General features: G+C 49.0%; 1 protein-coding gene across 1 annotated transcript in view; it reads right to left on the reverse strand.

The window, feature by feature from the left end:
• Positions 1–16,964, reverse strand: part of igf2r (insulin-like growth factor 2 receptor) — a 35,777-nt gene extending 18,813 nt beyond the window's left edge. Inside the window, 22 exon segments of the mRNA XM_086189674.1 lie at positions 166–188; positions 191–251; positions 253–336; positions 443–602; positions 737–846; positions 1,116–1,273; positions 1,276–1,289; positions 1,581–1,731; positions 2,031–2,168; positions 2,256–2,408; positions 2,583–2,729; positions 2,878–3,042; positions 3,653–3,756; positions 4,248–4,425; positions 5,699–5,858; positions 5,945–6,053; positions 6,262–6,373; positions 6,588–6,720; positions 7,452–7,550; positions 9,817–9,935; positions 15,455–15,594; positions 16,717–16,964. Coding sequence (XP_086045800.1) covers positions 166–188; positions 191–251; positions 253–336; positions 443–602; positions 737–846; positions 1,116–1,273; positions 1,276–1,289; positions 1,581–1,731; positions 2,031–2,168; positions 2,256–2,408; positions 2,583–2,729; positions 2,878–3,042; positions 3,653–3,756; positions 4,248–4,425; positions 5,699–5,858; positions 5,945–6,053; positions 6,262–6,373; positions 6,588–6,720; positions 7,452–7,550; positions 9,817–9,935; positions 15,455–15,594; positions 16,717–16,850 — 2,652 coding nt within the window. The 5' untranslated portion in view covers positions 16,851–16,964.
• Between the last annotated feature and the right edge of the window lie 712 nt (positions 16,965–17,676).

A 17,676-nucleotide genomic window follows, 5' to 3' on the forward strand; every position in this document is an offset into this window, starting at 1 on the left:
TAACGCATGCTGCATTTAAGTACTGGTAGAAAACTGGGACATCTGGCCTCTTCCTCTTCAAGGAAGACTGGAACACAGATTACACGCAAATCATTGCACACGTGTTCCGCCGAGGATCGTAGAATAGACATGTGACCACTCGGAGTCTGCTCTCCATCAACGTACCAGTGTTCCTCTGGAGCAGACCAGTGGATGCGGGTTGTGTACGTGAGCTGCTGGCCGTCTGACACGCAGGAGGAACCATCGGTGAACCTCCAGCAGCAGACGGTCACGCGCCTCGATTTTTCGGACCTCGCTTAGAAACACCCCCATGGATTTCTTGACGGACACCACCTCCTTGAGAGATTCCAGGAGGGACCGAGAAGAGACAGCAGGAGCTCTCAGACATGACATGTCCAGCGCGTCGTCTAGTGTTCTGACTGTGTTTGGAGGCGATACACACCTGGCCGGACGTGTACTTCATCTGGCACACAGACGCGTTGCGGTCACAGCCCAGCACTGGGTTGAGGGGCCGACATATGTTGATGTAGTACTTCCTCGGGTTGTTGGTGTCAGACAAATCCAAGGCCTTCCAGTTGCTCCCAGAGGTGGTGCGGGACAGGCTGGTGAGGAGGAGGAGGACACTGGTGTTCTTTCATGTTGCCTTTCAGCTAGGTTGCATTATGACTGCCAACAAACAGGTGGACTACATGAATTGACACGATGTGGTCTGATGTGTATCCACCCGTCAGGGTACCTGGATAAGTCGTACTGGTCAAGAGTTTTGGGGTCAGTCACCAAACAGTCATGGGGCCTTTCAGGACACGCGTAGGATGTATACCAGCGGAAGTTATACGTTGTACTTGTCTTCAATCTGGATTCATGGAAGAAACTCACAGATCAACAGGGCTCGTCAACACGAAGAGCACTTCACAAATGTCATCAGTGACTTTTCAAAGGAATTCTGGACACGAGGAATTACATGAAACACCTGAAACCATCAGGGGAAGTCCTGCAGGAGGGCAGATCTCCAAACTGAAACCTCACTCTGAGCACAAAATCTCAGAAATGTGGCGGTTAAATGGACCCAGACAGGAGATCCTGATGGGAACAAACAACATTTAAACAATTGAGGCGTTCACCTGGAATTCGGGTTTCCCAGCACCTGCTTCAGGGTCACAGAGGAAGGAGATGTGTGTGGATCTGAGCGTGTGTTCTTTGTTGTTGTACTGGGAGCCGTTGCTGTAGGTCAGCTGGATCAGGCCGTCGTAGTAGGACAGCCTGGAGTTTGCTTCCCTAAACTCCACGAACTACAATGACAGAAGGTGATCATTGTAAGATGGAAATCAGGATATTCCTCCCCACCTAGAAAATCACGTAAATAGAGGCCTGCCTGAATACACTTGTCCTTTCTACATTCACTGACTGAAAATTCACAGCAGAATAAGGACTTGTAGTCTTAATGAAGACATGTTTCCCCTGTAGATTTATTTCCTATCATCCTAATCTGGAGGCTGCTGCATGAGATTATGGTCATTTGTCACCAGTAAATTTATATAGAAGTTTCTGTCCCTGCTTACATGCGCACAGGTCCGTCTTACCTCTTTTCCACCTGGCAGGCTCCGGCCTTTTCAGGACAGGTAGCAGCTTTGACTGGACCGCAGACGTTGATGTAGTAGTCGTAGCCGCCGTTGGATAGGTTGTAGAAGCCGCCGTCGGCCTTGGTGAGAGGCGATAGGTCGAACGAGAAGCCTGCGGAGACACAGTCCGGATCACAAATCAACCAAAGGCGACATGTCCGGGCTGTTGAGGCAGTAAAGCTTCCTTCAAAGTCCCACGTTGTAAATTTTTGTAGCTTTAAATCCAGAGCAAAGCTGCTAGATTTGACCTTTTGGACCCTGCAAAAAAAACAGAAGCAGACAACTTCTTGTGGCATCTTCTCCAACGATGGAGGGGAAGCCCACAAAACTGATGTCCAAGAACTAAAGTCAATGCAGGACAAATGATTCCACTCTCAGACGACGAGCACGTGTGTTCCGAGCGCTGCGTACCGGCCTGTGGGTCCTCCACCTTGCAGTTGTCTCCTTGAGTCTTGGAGAGGATGCATGCTGCCGAGGTGTACCACTCTAACTCATAGACACAGTTATCGGACGACACTCTACGAAGGACGGGCGCACCCTCCAGGTCTCCTGGAAGAGAAGAGGAGACGCCACATGCTAACGGAGTTGTTGGAATGCAACACAAAACATCAGAAGTCCATTTTTTATTCAACCCACCTGGCTTGCATTTCATGGTCAAAATTGTTTGAATCCTCATTGTTTTGCTGCAGAAATCTCCATCTGTGTACACCAGTCTGATGTCATTTCCTTTTTCAGTCTTCTGAGGAGACGAGCGGAACCTGCCCAGGCTGATGGCTCTCTGTTGCTTATCTGAACCAACAAGACACGGTCAAGAAAACACACGTCATCGGCGTCCTCCACCCCTGGTATGACTGGTTGACGGTGCGACTAAAATGATGCACAACAATCTGAGGAATTCGGTCTGAGTCCAGGTCCCTCATTCACGCGCTCCTTACTAATCTTCCTCTCTGGAGAAGTTCGTACCTACGGCACAGATGGCAGCGTCCTCTGGACAGCCGGCAGCACCTCCTGTCTGCAGGACTTTGTGACAAACGTTAAGGAAGAATCTTTTCAAGCCCGTCTCTGGGGATTCAGCGTCCACCGCCTCCCAGTTCTCACTGACGTCTGAATCTGAACCGACACAGACGGAAGCAGGTTTCAACAACAGGCTGATCTTCAACAGAACTCCTGAAAAGGCTGCTAGTTTTTTAGCCTCGCATAGATTTCTAAAAAACGAGTCTGACTGTGTCTGGAAGATGAACTCGGCCGCCAAACTCACCAGCGTATCTTGTGAGGGACGAAAGGTCGTAGTGCTTGTTGCCATCATGGACCTGGCACAGAAGATCCTCCTTCTCCTTGACGCAGGCGTACACCGTCTCCCAGTCAAAGTAGTAAGTGCAGTCTGTCTCCCCTGCAAAGACTGGAGCCCCTTTCCCACCGTTGGCTGCAGAACACAACAAAAGAAAGTTGTGTTTCTGAATGAATGCAACAAGCTTGAGATTCAGTCAATAAAGGATAAAAAATGAGTCCTAGCCACGTCCCATTCTAGCTCGGTTTCCACCTGAAATATACAGGAGTCTCCATCCATCCATCCATATTCTACTGCTTATCCTGTTAAGGGCGGTGGGGGTGGAGCCTATCCCAGCAGCCTTCCCCCTGGAGGGGTCACCAGTCCATGGCAGGGCCAACACATAGAGACAGACAACCATTGGCTCTCCCAGCCACGCCTATGGTCAATTTAGAGTCTGGATTAACCTGGTCCCCTCTTGATGTCTTTGGACTGTGGAGGAAGCTGGAGTACCAGAGAGAACCCAGCAGGAACAGGGAGAACATGGAGACTCACCCAGAAAGACCCCGTGCTGCAGCCGGGGCTCCACCCACAACCTTCTTGCTGGGGGCCACAGTGAGGACCACTGCTCCCCCGTGCTGCCCTACAGGAGTCTCACTTTGGCTTAATCAAGTTAGTCATGTGCCTTGCTGTCTGCAACAACGTGATTCCTGGTGCTGCCACCAGGTGGCACCACAGTAAAGTGACAGCATGTTATGTTGCTCACATGCGTTCTGGTAGCACACAAAGTTGATGATGGTCATTCTCTGGAAGCCTGTGGAACAGGAGCTGCCGTCCGGGTAGATCAGAGACAGATCTCCATCGGAATAACTGCAGGAGGGAGGGAGAGGGGGGAGAGAGAGGGGGAGAGAGGGAGAAGGAACAGTTACATCAGTTGTTCATAGATCATTGCTAGATGAATTATAAACTCAACTTTCAGAATAATCAGGGAAATCGTCATGTTGAATACAGAGGAAAGCAGAAATTCATTTCCTGTATTTTTGTCTCAAGTTTGAGCTGTTGACAACATCAGGTACTAACTACAAATACAACATCTTGCTTGTTCGCCTCCACAACATCTGCCTGCCTTTAAAATCTCCTGAAGTTTTGACCTAAGTGGGCTATGAAGTGGAATACAAGAAGTTTTATTCTGACGGAGTCCAAGTGGAGGTTGGAGCTAAACTCCCTCGAGGCGTTCCTGAGGTCCCGCGTTCTCGAGAGATGGATGGACGGACACAAGAACAGACGGAGGCTGAAACCTGGTTCAAAGCCTGTATACCATACAAGTGTCCATTTTCCAAACACACACACACACACATTACCGTAGTGTCTGGTTCTCGTATCTTCCCGCCACCTTTACGACGTCCTTCACCTGGCAGGATGACGTGTACTCTCCTCGGTTCCCACACTCATCAGTGGGCACCTCTCCACACACGTTCAGGTAGTAGACGTAGCTTTCATCTCCGCTCCCAGAGTGAGCGTAATACGGGTGGTCGGTAGCTGCGCACGCACACACACACACACACACACACACACACACACGCACGCACGCACACACACACACACAATAAATGCAGAAAAAACATCAGAAACTACAACAGTGGCGCTGGTGCTTTGACCAAAAAATTTGCATCTTGACAAGTCGAAGGATCGAAGAACGAAACACAGAACAAGCGAGGACTTTCCTCACGTCTGACATCCTGGTACAGCCTGAAATCAGCTGCGTCAGACGGAAAATACTGACGTGAACAACCTCTTGTGCTAAAACTAGAGCGTCTCGTCTGGATGCCTCCTTGCTGTTTACGCTGCTCATCATTGATGTGATCCTACTTCCTGGATGCACCTGGCGCTCAATGCCAAGTCATCACTGAAAACAGAGTTTTTCTATCGCATCTGTTTTTCTTACTGGTTCAAAAGGTTCAATACAAGTAAAAGATACAGGCTTTGCACAAAATCACAAATAAAGCAGCAGGCGGGGGGGGAGGAGGGCGACCCGCGGGAGAGGAGTGCAGCGACACTCTGGTCGTCTACATCAGACCGGGGATCAGGAACACTGGGAGGGAAGGAGGGGCGATTCCAGACCCTGCCACAGCATCTCTGCGTAGGACACGAGACACCATCATAATTCATAAATCACCAAAATGCCAAGTCAAATAGTGAAGGTCATTTTTAATATCCAAACCAGGACAAACTTCCTAACATGATCCAACACAATTTAAGAGTTAAATCACCTCAAACTTCCAGTAGCTGATTAAATCCAAACTCCATCCAAGAAACAAGAACTTTGGAAGTTGTTTGTCATGTTTTGCAAAAGCATCTCGTGCTTGAGATAAATTAGCATCTCAATGCAGTTACTTCTGCTTTGTGTTTATTGCTATCAAATCTCAGCAAAAGATAAACTGGGAGCAGCTGCTGGTGGCAGCAGGGAAACTCCTGCTCCGTTCCAGGCACCAGCATCACGGCAGGCATGACAATCAGTGGAAAAGACTTCTTCTATCACAAACAACAGCTGACAAAAAGCGGAAGGTGACTGGTTTAGTCAGGGGGGACTGCTGCTAAAACGAGACGCACAATGAGTCAACAGCCCTGGTGCGGAGGAGGGGAGCGACATGTGGGCTTGGTTTCAGTTCTTACTGAATCCTAATGTTTATAAGTTTACATCCGAGCACCCAGAGAGAGGAAACGCCCTCACAGACGCCCCCGTTTGTCTTCATAAGAACCAGTGCGAGGAATGAGGGCATGTAGGTCCTTAAATGGAACGGGAGAAACTTACAGCTCAAGGTGAGGGGGGAGAGGTCGATGGAGATGTCGTGCTGTTCGCTGGTCAGTTTGCACGATCTGCTCTCTAAATAATCCCGTTGACAAGCGTACTCGGTCACCCACTCCACCTCGTACCGGCAGTTGGATCCGGCCGTCATCTTAGGAGTGCTGCCCTGTGAGAGGGGATCAGCTCAGCCACAGGCCCAGGAGGAACAAACGCAGCACAGCAACCGAAAAGAGCAAAGAGCTTGTGACCTACTGAATGTCTGCGTGACGGGCAGATGAAAGTGATGGTGACGGCGGGGTTGTGTCCATTGCAGATGCCTGGAGGAGCTGAACCGTCGCTCACTTCGTACTGTAACTTCAGACTAGAGAGAGAGGGAGCGAGCGAGAGTGAAGACACCACAGTTCTGATTTTACTCACAGGTACTTTGGTTCCGTCTACAAAAACTTGTCAGGGTACTGGGATCCCCGACCAAGACATGATAAATACGTCATGACAGCAGCAGCTACAGGGACGGTTCTGGCCTCAGCAGGGCTCAGACTCCACGCCAGAGGAGAGTCTGAATCCAGTACCTGTCGCTGGACACCAGCTCTAAGGGTTTCGTAGGAGAGCCCATGTTGTAGGAGCCGCTGGCGGTGACGAGGCAGGCCGCAGAGCCCTCGGGACACGGCTGGTCAAGACCATCTGAGAGACAGCAGGCAAGCCGAATGACGGGAGAGAGAAGAAATGTAGTTTGACCATAACAGGAAACCAGAGAGATCCCAAATACAGTTTCTAGACGGATGGCAGATGATAACCACGTGATGTCACCGCTGGGCATAAAACGACACCTTGGTATATTCACCCATTTGTTTTTGCTCAAATACGAAAGTGCCAACATTGCGCCGTGGCGACTCACTCAGGCTGCGGCATATGTTGATGTAGAAGTCGACGCTGTCGTCGCCGTCGTCCACCAGGTAGCCGTCGCTCATCTTGATCAGAGGGCTGAGGTCGCGCTTCTTCCCATCGGCGTCGAAGACAAAGCACGGCACCTGCGAGCAGGAGACAGGTTCCAAAATGACATATTATAGAGTATTACACACAGTTCTAGTAATATTATGGTAGTAATATCACATGTTGACTTCTATGCTACAAAACAAACAGACTCTGTTTACAGGCCACATTTCAGAAACTCCTGGCGCCGTACGAGAGCAGCAGGTCTTACAGGAAACGCTTGTTGTTTTAAACGTGTTTGTGAAGAGCTGAGGTGAAGCCTCAGGAGAGCGACACCAGGTCACATGACTGGCTGGGCGGAACTGGTGTTTCTGCTTCATCCTGAGTTTTGTCTTTGCATGTTTGTCCACATCATGAGAGCATAAACAACTGGAAAACTATCCTCTGATGCACTTTGGGACAGACATGGAGTCATGTGATTATAAAAAAGAAACACTTAAATAACTGTACGCAATTGATGAGACGCTGATGGGGTTTGAGGGTCTCAGTGACTTTGGTCGAGGTCACGAGGGCGGGGCGAGCGTCAAATTCAAGACTAAACCACAGGAAACTCAGAGGAATTAGAGCAGAGACGGCGTGATGGGGGGGGGGGGGGGTGCATGTTTTCCCTCCTGACTTGTCAGAAGCGGCCTTCATTTCACACATTTGATCAATTCTTCCACGTTAAGCGTTCACACGCTCATTGTGAAACCATGAGACCTGTCCTGCACGCTGACATCAACAGTCAGCAACAGTTCCACCTCATCCAATCACACCCCTGCCCACGTACCTCTCTGTGGGGCTTGAATTTATCCTTCTTGCAGGCGGCGTAGGTCTTCCACTCCAAGTAATGCAGACACTGAGACACAGCCACGAACTCTGGTGTCCCCTGCAACACACACACACACACACACACACACACACACACACACACAATACAGTTAGTGCCATGTTCTGCTCCGGAACACAACCAGACCGCCAGCAGAGGAAGTAAAGGAAGGTTCAGGGCCGTTTCCTGGGAAACGCTCCGACGCCTCTGTTGACTGCGTCGCCATCGCGCTGCCGGCGGAGCTCAGTGGCGTCACCACAGCGCTCCGACAGCTACGATTCAGCTGCTGCTTCAGGGTCACACCTGAAACTCTTACTGGTTCCAGTAAGCGGCTCCCGGTCAGGTTTAGTGATGTCAGCTGGGCGGGAGGAGGTTGTTGGGGTTTTTTTTTTTTTTTTGACTGATTCACATTTTTTTTATTCTTTATGACCAAAATAATCACTTTTATTATTCAAGTTGGTGCTAAAACGACCACTGAGCTTGGATGAAGAGCAAGGAAGAACAGATTTCTACCAACGTCCTCTGACCCAGGAGTTTGTTTCCACCCCCGGAGGACAGGAGTTCTGTCCCAAAGCCGCGTCCTGCCTCGCCGGCCCAGCTGTAGGGTGCAGTCGTCCGCCCTGACTCGTAATCGCGAGTGTTTGTGGTTCGACTGTTTTTTATTTAAAAAGCAAAAATCTAAAGGGGATGTTGAGGATGAATCCAGCCAGAAAGGTGGGTTGTTGTTTTTTTCACATTAGGATTTGACCCTGAAGTTGACCTTTGCTGTTTTTTTGGATAAAATATTTCATCCCTTCTTTATTTTATGATATCAACACTTGATTACATGATTACATGTAGAGTTGACGCGTGTTGTCACGGTGACCTCAATCTCTACCGCCAACATCTTTTCAGTTCATCCTTCGGTCCAAATGGACGCTCGCTAATTGAAGGAGGACGCATGGACAGAGGGAGCGGACGCTGCGGGTCCGTGATGTTACATTTCAGCATCTCACACAAGGAGCAGCCAGAGGGGAAGAGCGGGCGGCGCATCTCCAATGTACACAAATACGCAGGAAAAACCAACGGAATCGTTTTCTCCGAGCGTGATAAGAAAAGCATCCAGTAGGAAGACAGCAGCAGAGACGAGGTTCCCCCATTGGACAGAAAGACGTCTGCTGACACAATGGATGTGAAAGGCATATCAAGGCTGAGTGGAAAACAAAGGTTAAAGGTCATGTTTGTAGGAAGAGCAACAGCTGATCCTCAGCCGACGCTCTCGTTCGCTCAAATTACCTTTCATTTCCCACTTCTGGTAAACGAGACGATCTCCTGCTTTGAAACTCGTCTCGGTGATGTGGTAGGAAATGAGACGTTATTGTCAACCCATCAGCAGCCACACACACACACACACACACACACACAGGCACACACACACAGGCACACACACACCTCCACATATTTCATGTGAATGTCATCATTCCTCATTATTTCCACCTACAGCTTCACTTCCTTCCAGTTACAGACACAGATGCTGCCTCCTGTATCTCTAGTGTCTCAAGTCTCTCTAGTGTCTCAAGTCTCTCTGGTGTCTCAGGTCTCTCTGGTGTCTCTGTTGTCTCAACTCTCTCTAGTCTCTCTGGTGTCTCTAGTGTCTCAACTCTCTCCAGTCTCTCTGGTGTCTCAACTCTCTCCAGTGTCTCAAGTCTCCCTAGTGTCTCAACTCTCTCCAGTCTCTCTGGTGTCTCAACTCTCTCCAGTCTCTCTGGTGTCTCTCTCTAGTCTCTCTGGTGTCTCCAGTCTCTCTGGTGTCTCTCTCTAGTCTCTCTGGTGTCTCTCTCTAGTCTCTCTGGTGTCTCTAGTGTCTCAACTCTCTCCAGTCTCTCTGGTGTCTCAACTCTCTCCAGTGTCTCAAGTCTCTCTAGTGTCTCAACTCTCTCCAGTTTCTCTGGTGTCTCAACTCTCTCCAGTCTCTCTAGTGTCTCAACTCTCTCCAGTCTCTCTAGTGTCTCAACTCTCTCCAGTCTCTCTAGTCTCTCTGGTGTCTCTCTCTAGTCTCTCTAGTGTCTCTCTCTAGTCTCTCTGGTGTCTCCAGTCTCTCTGGTGTCTCCAGTCTCTCTGGTGTCTCCAGTCTCTCTGGTGTCTCCAGTCTCTCTGGTGTCTCCAGTCTCTCTGGTGTCTCTCTCTAGTCTCTCTGGTGTCTCCAGTCTCTCTGGTGTCTCCAGTCTCTCTGGTGCCTCTGTTGTCAAAAGTCAAATAAGTCAAAAGTACTGCAATAAACAAAATCCACTACGCCCATTCTTCAGTCACTTTGTTTCTTCCGAGGCCCCCGATCGTTGGCTCTTACCAGGGTTTTTCCACACTGGAAGCTGATGCTGGTCCGAATGTTGTTGTTACTTCCGGGACATTGGACTGAGCTGTTGAAGTCCAGGACGGTGCCAGAGAGCCTCCGCTGGGACAGCTCGCCTGCACATTCAAGAGGGACAGACAGGACATTAACACGGAGGCCGACTTTGCAAGGTGTTTGCTTGCTGGGCAGGTGTGCAGGATTAATCACTCGTGTTGAATACGTTTGGAAACGAGAACAAAAATCCCTCGAAACTCCCTGGACAAACACTGACGACAACTGTCACACTCGGAGCACGTGCGCACGAGAACCAGGTGATGTCCACCAATCACGGGGCTGGATTCCTCTCTGATACTCAACCTCAGGTAACTTCTGCTGCAGGTCAACATGTTCATGGAGAGCCATGTTGTTGTAGTCCAACAGGAAGTCATTTTGTCAGGGATGAGGTGTGTCTGTAGTCCAACAGGAAGTGGTCATCACCTGGCTCCTCCCCCAGCAGCCAATAGGATCGCTCCATGTGATTGTGGTGATTGAATCAGTAAATCAGCTCTGGTGAACAGAAGTTGATGATCTTCCAGGTTGAGTTCATCAAGATCATCTTCACTAATGAACCCTCTGATGATGCTGGAAGCCTGGATGCTACGTTAGCAGTGCTAAGCTAACGTTAGCCTACGAAGGAACTACACCACGGTCACGACTTCAAGGTCACCACCACTGAGCTCCAGGCTTCTTGTGTTTCCCCTGATGACCTTTAATGACCTCCAGCACCTCTAAACTCTTGTTAGCAACCCAGGTTTTTAAGACTCCACCACTCCAACATCCACCAGTCTGGTGTTTACTGGTGGATCTGATGTAGAACTGAACCTCCAACATCCACCAGTCTGGTGTTTACTGGTGGATCTGATGTAGAACTGAACCTCCAACATCCACCAGTCTGGTGTTTACTGGTGGATCTGATGTTGAACTGAACCTCCAACATCCACCAGTCTGTTGTTTACTGGTGGATCTGATGTAGACCTGAACCTCCACCATCCACCGGTCTGGTGTTTACTGGTGGATCTGATGTAGAACTGAACCTCCAACATCCACCAGTCTGGTGTTTACTGGTGGATCTGATGTAGAACTGAACCTCCACCATCCACCAGTCTGGTGTTTACTGGTGGATCTGATGTAGAACTGAACCTCCAACATCCACCAGTCTGGTGTTTACTGGTGGATCTGATGTAGACCTGAACCTCCACCATCCACCACTCTGGTGTTTACTGGTGGATCTGATGTGGTAGAAACTGAGGATGGTACTTTATAGAACTGCATGTATGATGAAGGTTCTTCTCAGGCTCTGCAACCTTCACGCCTGAACTACATCTACACCCTCCAACCTCCACTGACCTGGACCATCAACTCTAGCACCATAACGTCTCAACCCTGCTGCCAGTGAACACACAGCCACAAGCAGCAGTGGGAAAGTGTCTGCGTGTCTGGTCTCTGACTGGTTTGAAGACTCGCCCAGTTAAACAAATGTCAGTCACAGAAAACAGGATGTGAGGATCTCGTCGAGAGGCTGAAGTCTGCAACGTTGCAGCAATAAAAACCTGACGGAGTGATAGATTCCCTCAGTCCTGGAGATCCAAAATACAACAACAAATGTCAGACTTGACTCACTGAAGCTGAACAGATGTGGATCAATAGTTTTATCCCAGCCCCCCCCCCCGACATTTGGACAATCTGTTTATTGTGCGTTTAAGAGGCACTTTGTTGAACCTCTTACTTCATACCAACCACCACATTCTGAAAGATCTTCAGTTACACAACAATCATATCACACATGAACTGTTGTGCGGTTCTCAGACTACAGTGAGAAAACGGTGCCGTCCATTTTACAGACACTAACTTGACTGACGACATCCTGCCGGACATCAGCCGTTGAATAAACTTACAAAGAAACAAACAGGTTACCGATACCCCTCTCACACTGAAAAACGCGTGTCAACGCCTGTTTTTGCACCCGCGTTTGCTCGGCATCAGGGCTCATTCAAGCTTCCAGGAGACCCGGGTCTGAACTCCCGCTGTGAGGCTGCGTGCCTGTGTTTTTCTCTCTCTTATGTCATCGCACTGTCAACGTCATCATTACACATAAACATGAACCTTAACACAGCGGTAAACAAACGACATCGTGGACGTCGTCGAATCGAACGTTAGCGTTGTCGTTGCGTGCGTTGCAATGTTGTCTCTTTTGCAAAGCGTACAAACTCGGTGCAGACTGGAAAATGTCTGAGCGCTAACGCAGCGAAGGACGATGGAGTTTTTGGCTCGACTGGAAGGGAGCTGAAGAAGCTGCAGGTGAAGCCTGACAGGCGGCACAGTGACAAAATCAGGATGCGCCAGGAAGGTCGCGTGAAACCTGACGCGACATGAATTGACTTTTTCACACTGCAGGCGAGCCGAGCCGGGTCGCATGGCGAGTCGGTCGACGAGAGCCCAAAAATCCGTTGCGTTTTTGGTGCAGTGTGGAAGGGGCTTCAAAGAGTTGAAGGAACTAGAAGATTCTTCAGATTGGGACCACTTTCATATCCAGACTCTCACCCGTGGAGGTGAGCAGGCTTCTGAACAAGGAGCTCCTCTGTTTCCATGTTCCTGCCGTTGGTTCCTGAGTTATGTCCTCCCGCTGATACGGCACGACTGCGGTCACAAGCGCTTCATAAACCAGGAATGTTACAGAACGGTGTGACCTACTAACCCCAAAAACAGACACTACGCACCGCGGTGGTCGCTGGAGCGTTGAGGACCAACGCTGCTTTGATACTTTATTCTCCTCTTTCTGGATTTTTCCTCCATTACACCAACTAGCCCACCAGTGGAGCAGATTTCTGGCAGCTGCTGTGACAGACGTTGCAATTTCAAAGGTCAACATTTACATTCATTTGTTACTGAGCTGTTATTCTTCCAGCATCTACAGCAAAAAAAAAGAGCACCTTCACAAGCATTTGCAGCCTGACGGATGGAGCCTCTGACCACTGAAGCAGGGCATGAAAACACACTGAAATATCACGGTGCAAAACCAGGCTGGTTTATAGTGATATTTGTCTGTGTTTCCTTTCACTTTTTACACTGACACTATTAAAAGTTGATTACATTTTTATATTATAAATATATATATAAAAAAATATAAAACCAAATCACTTAATACAAAATTCTTTAAACGAGTGGCCATAAACAAAGTTCAAGGTTCAATTTTTGATTGATTGTGGAGCCTCTAAAGATTTAGGATTCTTTTATTTGAGGAATCGGTTCAAAAAAATGAGACTGTCCATGTATTTTCACATTTTTACTGTCGAGCAAATCTCACTGAAAGAGCAAAAGCTGCGCGAAACTTCGAGTGTGTGTGTGTGTGTGTGTGTGTGTGCGTGTGCGTGTGCGCTTGCTTCAGCTGATTGCACAACTGAAGCCCATTAATGAGCCATTCAGCTGACTAACGTGACCATAGTTTGTTCTTGGTTGCACCTTCCAGCTGCCGTGAATACCGGCTCGGTTAAAAATAGTCGGCAGCATATTGACTCGCTGCTCTGGTGATAAGAGGAAACATAAGAGACGGGAAAGTCAAAGAATGTGGACGGACCATCTGTCGTTAGTGAGCCGAGCCAAACAAAGAGGCAGAATGAAGCCTGAGGCGAGAGGTGAGAGCGGCTGAGTGTGACACTAGTGCTTCAAGTGGATGATGCGTTCATGGGTCGTATGATAAGTCAGCTGATATGATTATACGCTGACTCATCTGGCCACACCGCTTCATGCTTGCTGTGTTCTTTCACTTTCCACATGTGATTCTGCTCTCAGGAAATCAAAAACAAAGAAAAAAGAAACCTAATAAGTAAATTACAAAATGTGTAAAACAGCGCAGAGCTCAATATCAACCAAAATCAGAGTCAGACGGCGCTCACCGGCTGACAGAAGGTCACGACCCCAATCTGTGGCAGAAGTTGTAGTTGTTGTGAGTCTGAAATAACTCCGCCTGGGAGCTTGACTCCTCTGGAGAGGTCACGGCGAAGGTGACGTAACCCACGTTGGGAAATAGTCCCAAATAGTCAGAGAGGGCATGTGGCGATGAGAGCGAGGAGGGGACATCAACAGGGAAGTGCTGTCTATAACCACTATGTCGTGATCTGTTGGACCGGGCAGCCTGAAATAAAATCTCTGCACAGACGCCCTGGTTCTGACCACAGCTGATTCAGTCTCAGCCTCACGTGACAGACGTCTGGTCAAACCTGAAGGGAGCCTCCCTCCTTCATCTTTCAAGTATTCACAAGAGTGGCGGGGTCAAGACGTCGTGCCCTCCTGCGTCCCTGCTTTGTGTCTCCAGAGCACAGAAAAGAACCACTCGTGTATTTTTGGCTTGATGGAGTACTTAAATACTTAATACACTTTCGGTGAAATACCACTTTCATGGAAAGGAGAAGTGTTATTTAAAAAAAAAAAAAAAAAAAAAAGGAGGGTAGATTGCAAATCCTGAACCACGAAGGACACCACAACACTGTTGCATGTGTAGACGTTTGCCCGGTTTCTCAACGGGGCAGCCTGCAGGCCAGCGATGTGACAGAGACACAAACGTGACCGTCTCACTTCTGGAACGATGAAATCTTTCGTCAGCAGGCCGCGAGACCTCGTTCACTCCACGACGCGCAGCGGGAAACGCTACAGAAGCATTACTGCTGGTCTCCGTCCGCTGCTCGCGTCTCCCACGCTGCCAAAGGTCAGGAGTCACGACATGTTCAATACTTCCTGCCGCTGTTGGAACTGAGGGAGATAAGACCTTCCGCTGATGTCGGCGTCTAACAGCCTGAAGCCTGACATCAGACGCCCACCCGTCTGTGTGTAACAGACGCGCGTCGCATCCTGGACATGATCGAGACCAGACTAAGCTTCCATACGGGACCACAAATCATGCAGATGGGATAAAAGGTCCTCTCCTGGGCTTAAAGGCTGCTGGCATCAAGCAGAGAAGCTCGTGGCCAGGCTGTCGGGGGGGGGGGGTGCTGACAGCAGCAGCAGCCGATTCCACCTCCTCAGCACAGACGTCACGTCTGCCAATGCACCGATGACGATCGCAGGAATCATCGTCACAACAGCGGACGAGGCCTCTCTCAGCCCCGGCACCGCTGGTTAAGCTCCACCGTCGCGCTCCACTGACACTCAGGCGCGTGATGATCTTCCTGCTGACTCCACGTTCAGATGCAAATTTAATTTCATGATCTCACGAATCCGCAAGTGACACACAACACGAGAACCGACGGATGCGTCCCAACATTTACTTCACGCCTCAGCCGTTGTTTTCCGCCCGTCACTGATGAGAACCATCAAAGGAGGAGCCTGCGGTCCTGCTGCCATCACGGCGGCCGATGGCTCTGATGATTGCAGACCCACATCCAAACAGAGCACACAACTAAGTAAGACCCCCGTGGCAGCGACACCACAAGCCCCCGGACAGCACCGGGTTTCCTGTAGCGCCGCCGAAGACCCGTAAAACTGCCCTCTGTCTGGTTGTCACGTGACACGTCCAAGAAACCGTATGAACCGTGCAAGTCGCTGGAACAACCACATGGCCACAAGAACCACAAGACCACATTCTCCAGGGCACGGTACTCACCGACGGACTGGTCTTTGTTGTTGATCAGATCTCGAGCGCAGACCGCGGTGCCGGCGCCGCATCTGGTCAAGGGCGAAGAATCGCAGAGCTTCAGTGTGTAGCTGACTTTGTTATCCTGGTCGATGGCCTCCCACTGGTACCTGTCAGGGCAGAGGGAGCGAGGACGTGAGGCCACGCATCAGAGCAGAAACTGGGGCTACGTCCATGCTCGTAGGCTCGTTGTTGAGGGTCAGGAATCGTAGAGACGCCAGTGTGTGTGTGTGTGTCTGGAAACTACTTACTGGAATATCTTCTTCATCTATGCTTGACTCTAATCCATGAGCTGATGTCAACAATTTATGAGAGTTTACAGGTAAAATATAACAGCTACAGAGATTTACTTCATCTTCCTCCTTCTCAGACAGCAAAAAAGAAGTCACTGAGCACCAAATGGGATCCAGGTGTCTTTATTTCTTTTCTTTTCTTTGTCGGTGTCGGGGAGTGACGTGAGTTCTTCTTGTCGTCTCTGCTGGCCTCCAAACCTGTTAATGTTTGAACAGCAGCTGCCTGGACGCGGCCCCAAACTACACACCCGAGTCTCTATCATCACCACCACGGACGATAATACCGTCACATCGTCGGGATCAGAGCGACGAGTAACGTTTTGCTTGAGTAACCAACATTGCAGTAAATATGTGGTTTAGGAGCGTGTGTATGAACTCTCACACTCATGCTAACTTCTTGTTCTCCCGATTCCATGGACAGGGTTTAATATCGCCGATCAGCGGGGAAAGATCGATATCGCGCAAATGTGTTGATATAAACTGTTGCCTCGTGGAGGGACACTGACCCACGTCACTCCCTGACAATAACAAGCTAACAGCTAGCCAAGTACCTGACAGCCTCCTTGTTATTATGGCAGTTAGCTTGCTACTTTAGCTACAATGAACTGAAGCTCAGAAAAATAATAATAAAGATGACGGCTAACGTTTCATTTAGCAATAAACTAAACATGTCACTTATTTAGCCAGCTCAGCGCGTTCACGTCGTTAGAATAAGCAAACCCAAGTTAAAAGTTAATATCAGAACCGGAACACAGCCATGATTACGCGCCGGGATCCGGAGTGTCAAGGGTCGACTGCTACATTCACGCACGTCAGGTGACGTGCTAATTGTTACACGACACAATTCAAACTAACGTTCATTGTTCGCCTTCAAATGAGAACAGAAAACGCTGCATGTTGTCGAGGTGTTTCTGCCGGGGTGTGTTTATGTGTCTGTACCTGCAGAGGTCCTGGTACCACGGGCTCGCGCCCTCCTGCGCTCCGGACCGGGCCGGCAAACATCCCGAACAAGCCGCGAACCACAGCAGCAGCTTGAGAGGCGAAACGGGCCGCTGTTTATTCCGAAAAATCATCTTTGACTGGGGTGGAGTTTGCCTGAGGAGCCCCACTAAGACGACATGATACAGCAGAGTCGCTCAGATCTGAGGCAAGTCAGTCGGAAGTGACTGTACCACGTGACCTCACATCACATGACTGTCGTAATGCTGGCCCCGCGCTGCGTTCATGGACCGTGGGAAACTATGAACAGAGATGAGTTCGTTTAATTTGCTCAAGAAGGACAATGTACTGCACAAAGAACATTTATAATAAGGGATAATTAAAGCACTCAGTCATAAGCAACAGGCCGCTAACTAACCTGCCAGAAGGATTCATGTTATATATATATTTTTTAAATACAAGTTAAGCCAAAGTACAGCACAGACAAAATAAAAAGAGAGTGCAGTGATAATAAAGCTTGTTACCTCATATATAATGATGATTATATATATAATGATTATTTATTTAGATAAAGAAGCCCGGTGTCCATCTGTCGATGTGACAGAATATGAAGGTTGTTTCATAAGAGTGTGGGATTGAATTTTAACATAGTCTTCAATACTGTGCTGAGACTGCTGCTATATTTGTTTTACAATGATTTTTTTTATTTCTGTGGCACAAAATGGTGAATAAATAACAACAAATAATAAAAAAAAATACTCCATAACAACAACAAAACCTGACATTTGTCTTTTTCCTCTCTACCTGAAGCGTGAGGCAGGAATCTTGAATCCTGGTGTTGGGGTAGCTGAACAGGCCTCATCCCGACCCACCGCTCAAGTGCGACGGTACTTGAACGCGCACAAAACGAACAGTCTGTCAACCCTGCGCAGTGACTCGCAGGTGGATCTCGCTGATGAG

Source organism: Aulostomus chinensis, chromosome 20 (assembly GCF_037954235.1).
Source record: "Aulostomus chinensis isolate RoL2024-O1b breed Wild chromosome 20, RoL_Achi_v1.0, whole genome shotgun sequence".
NCBI classification, from domain to species: domain Eukaryota; kingdom Metazoa; phylum Chordata; class Actinopteri; order Syngnathiformes; family Aulostomidae; genus Aulostomus; species Aulostomus chinensis.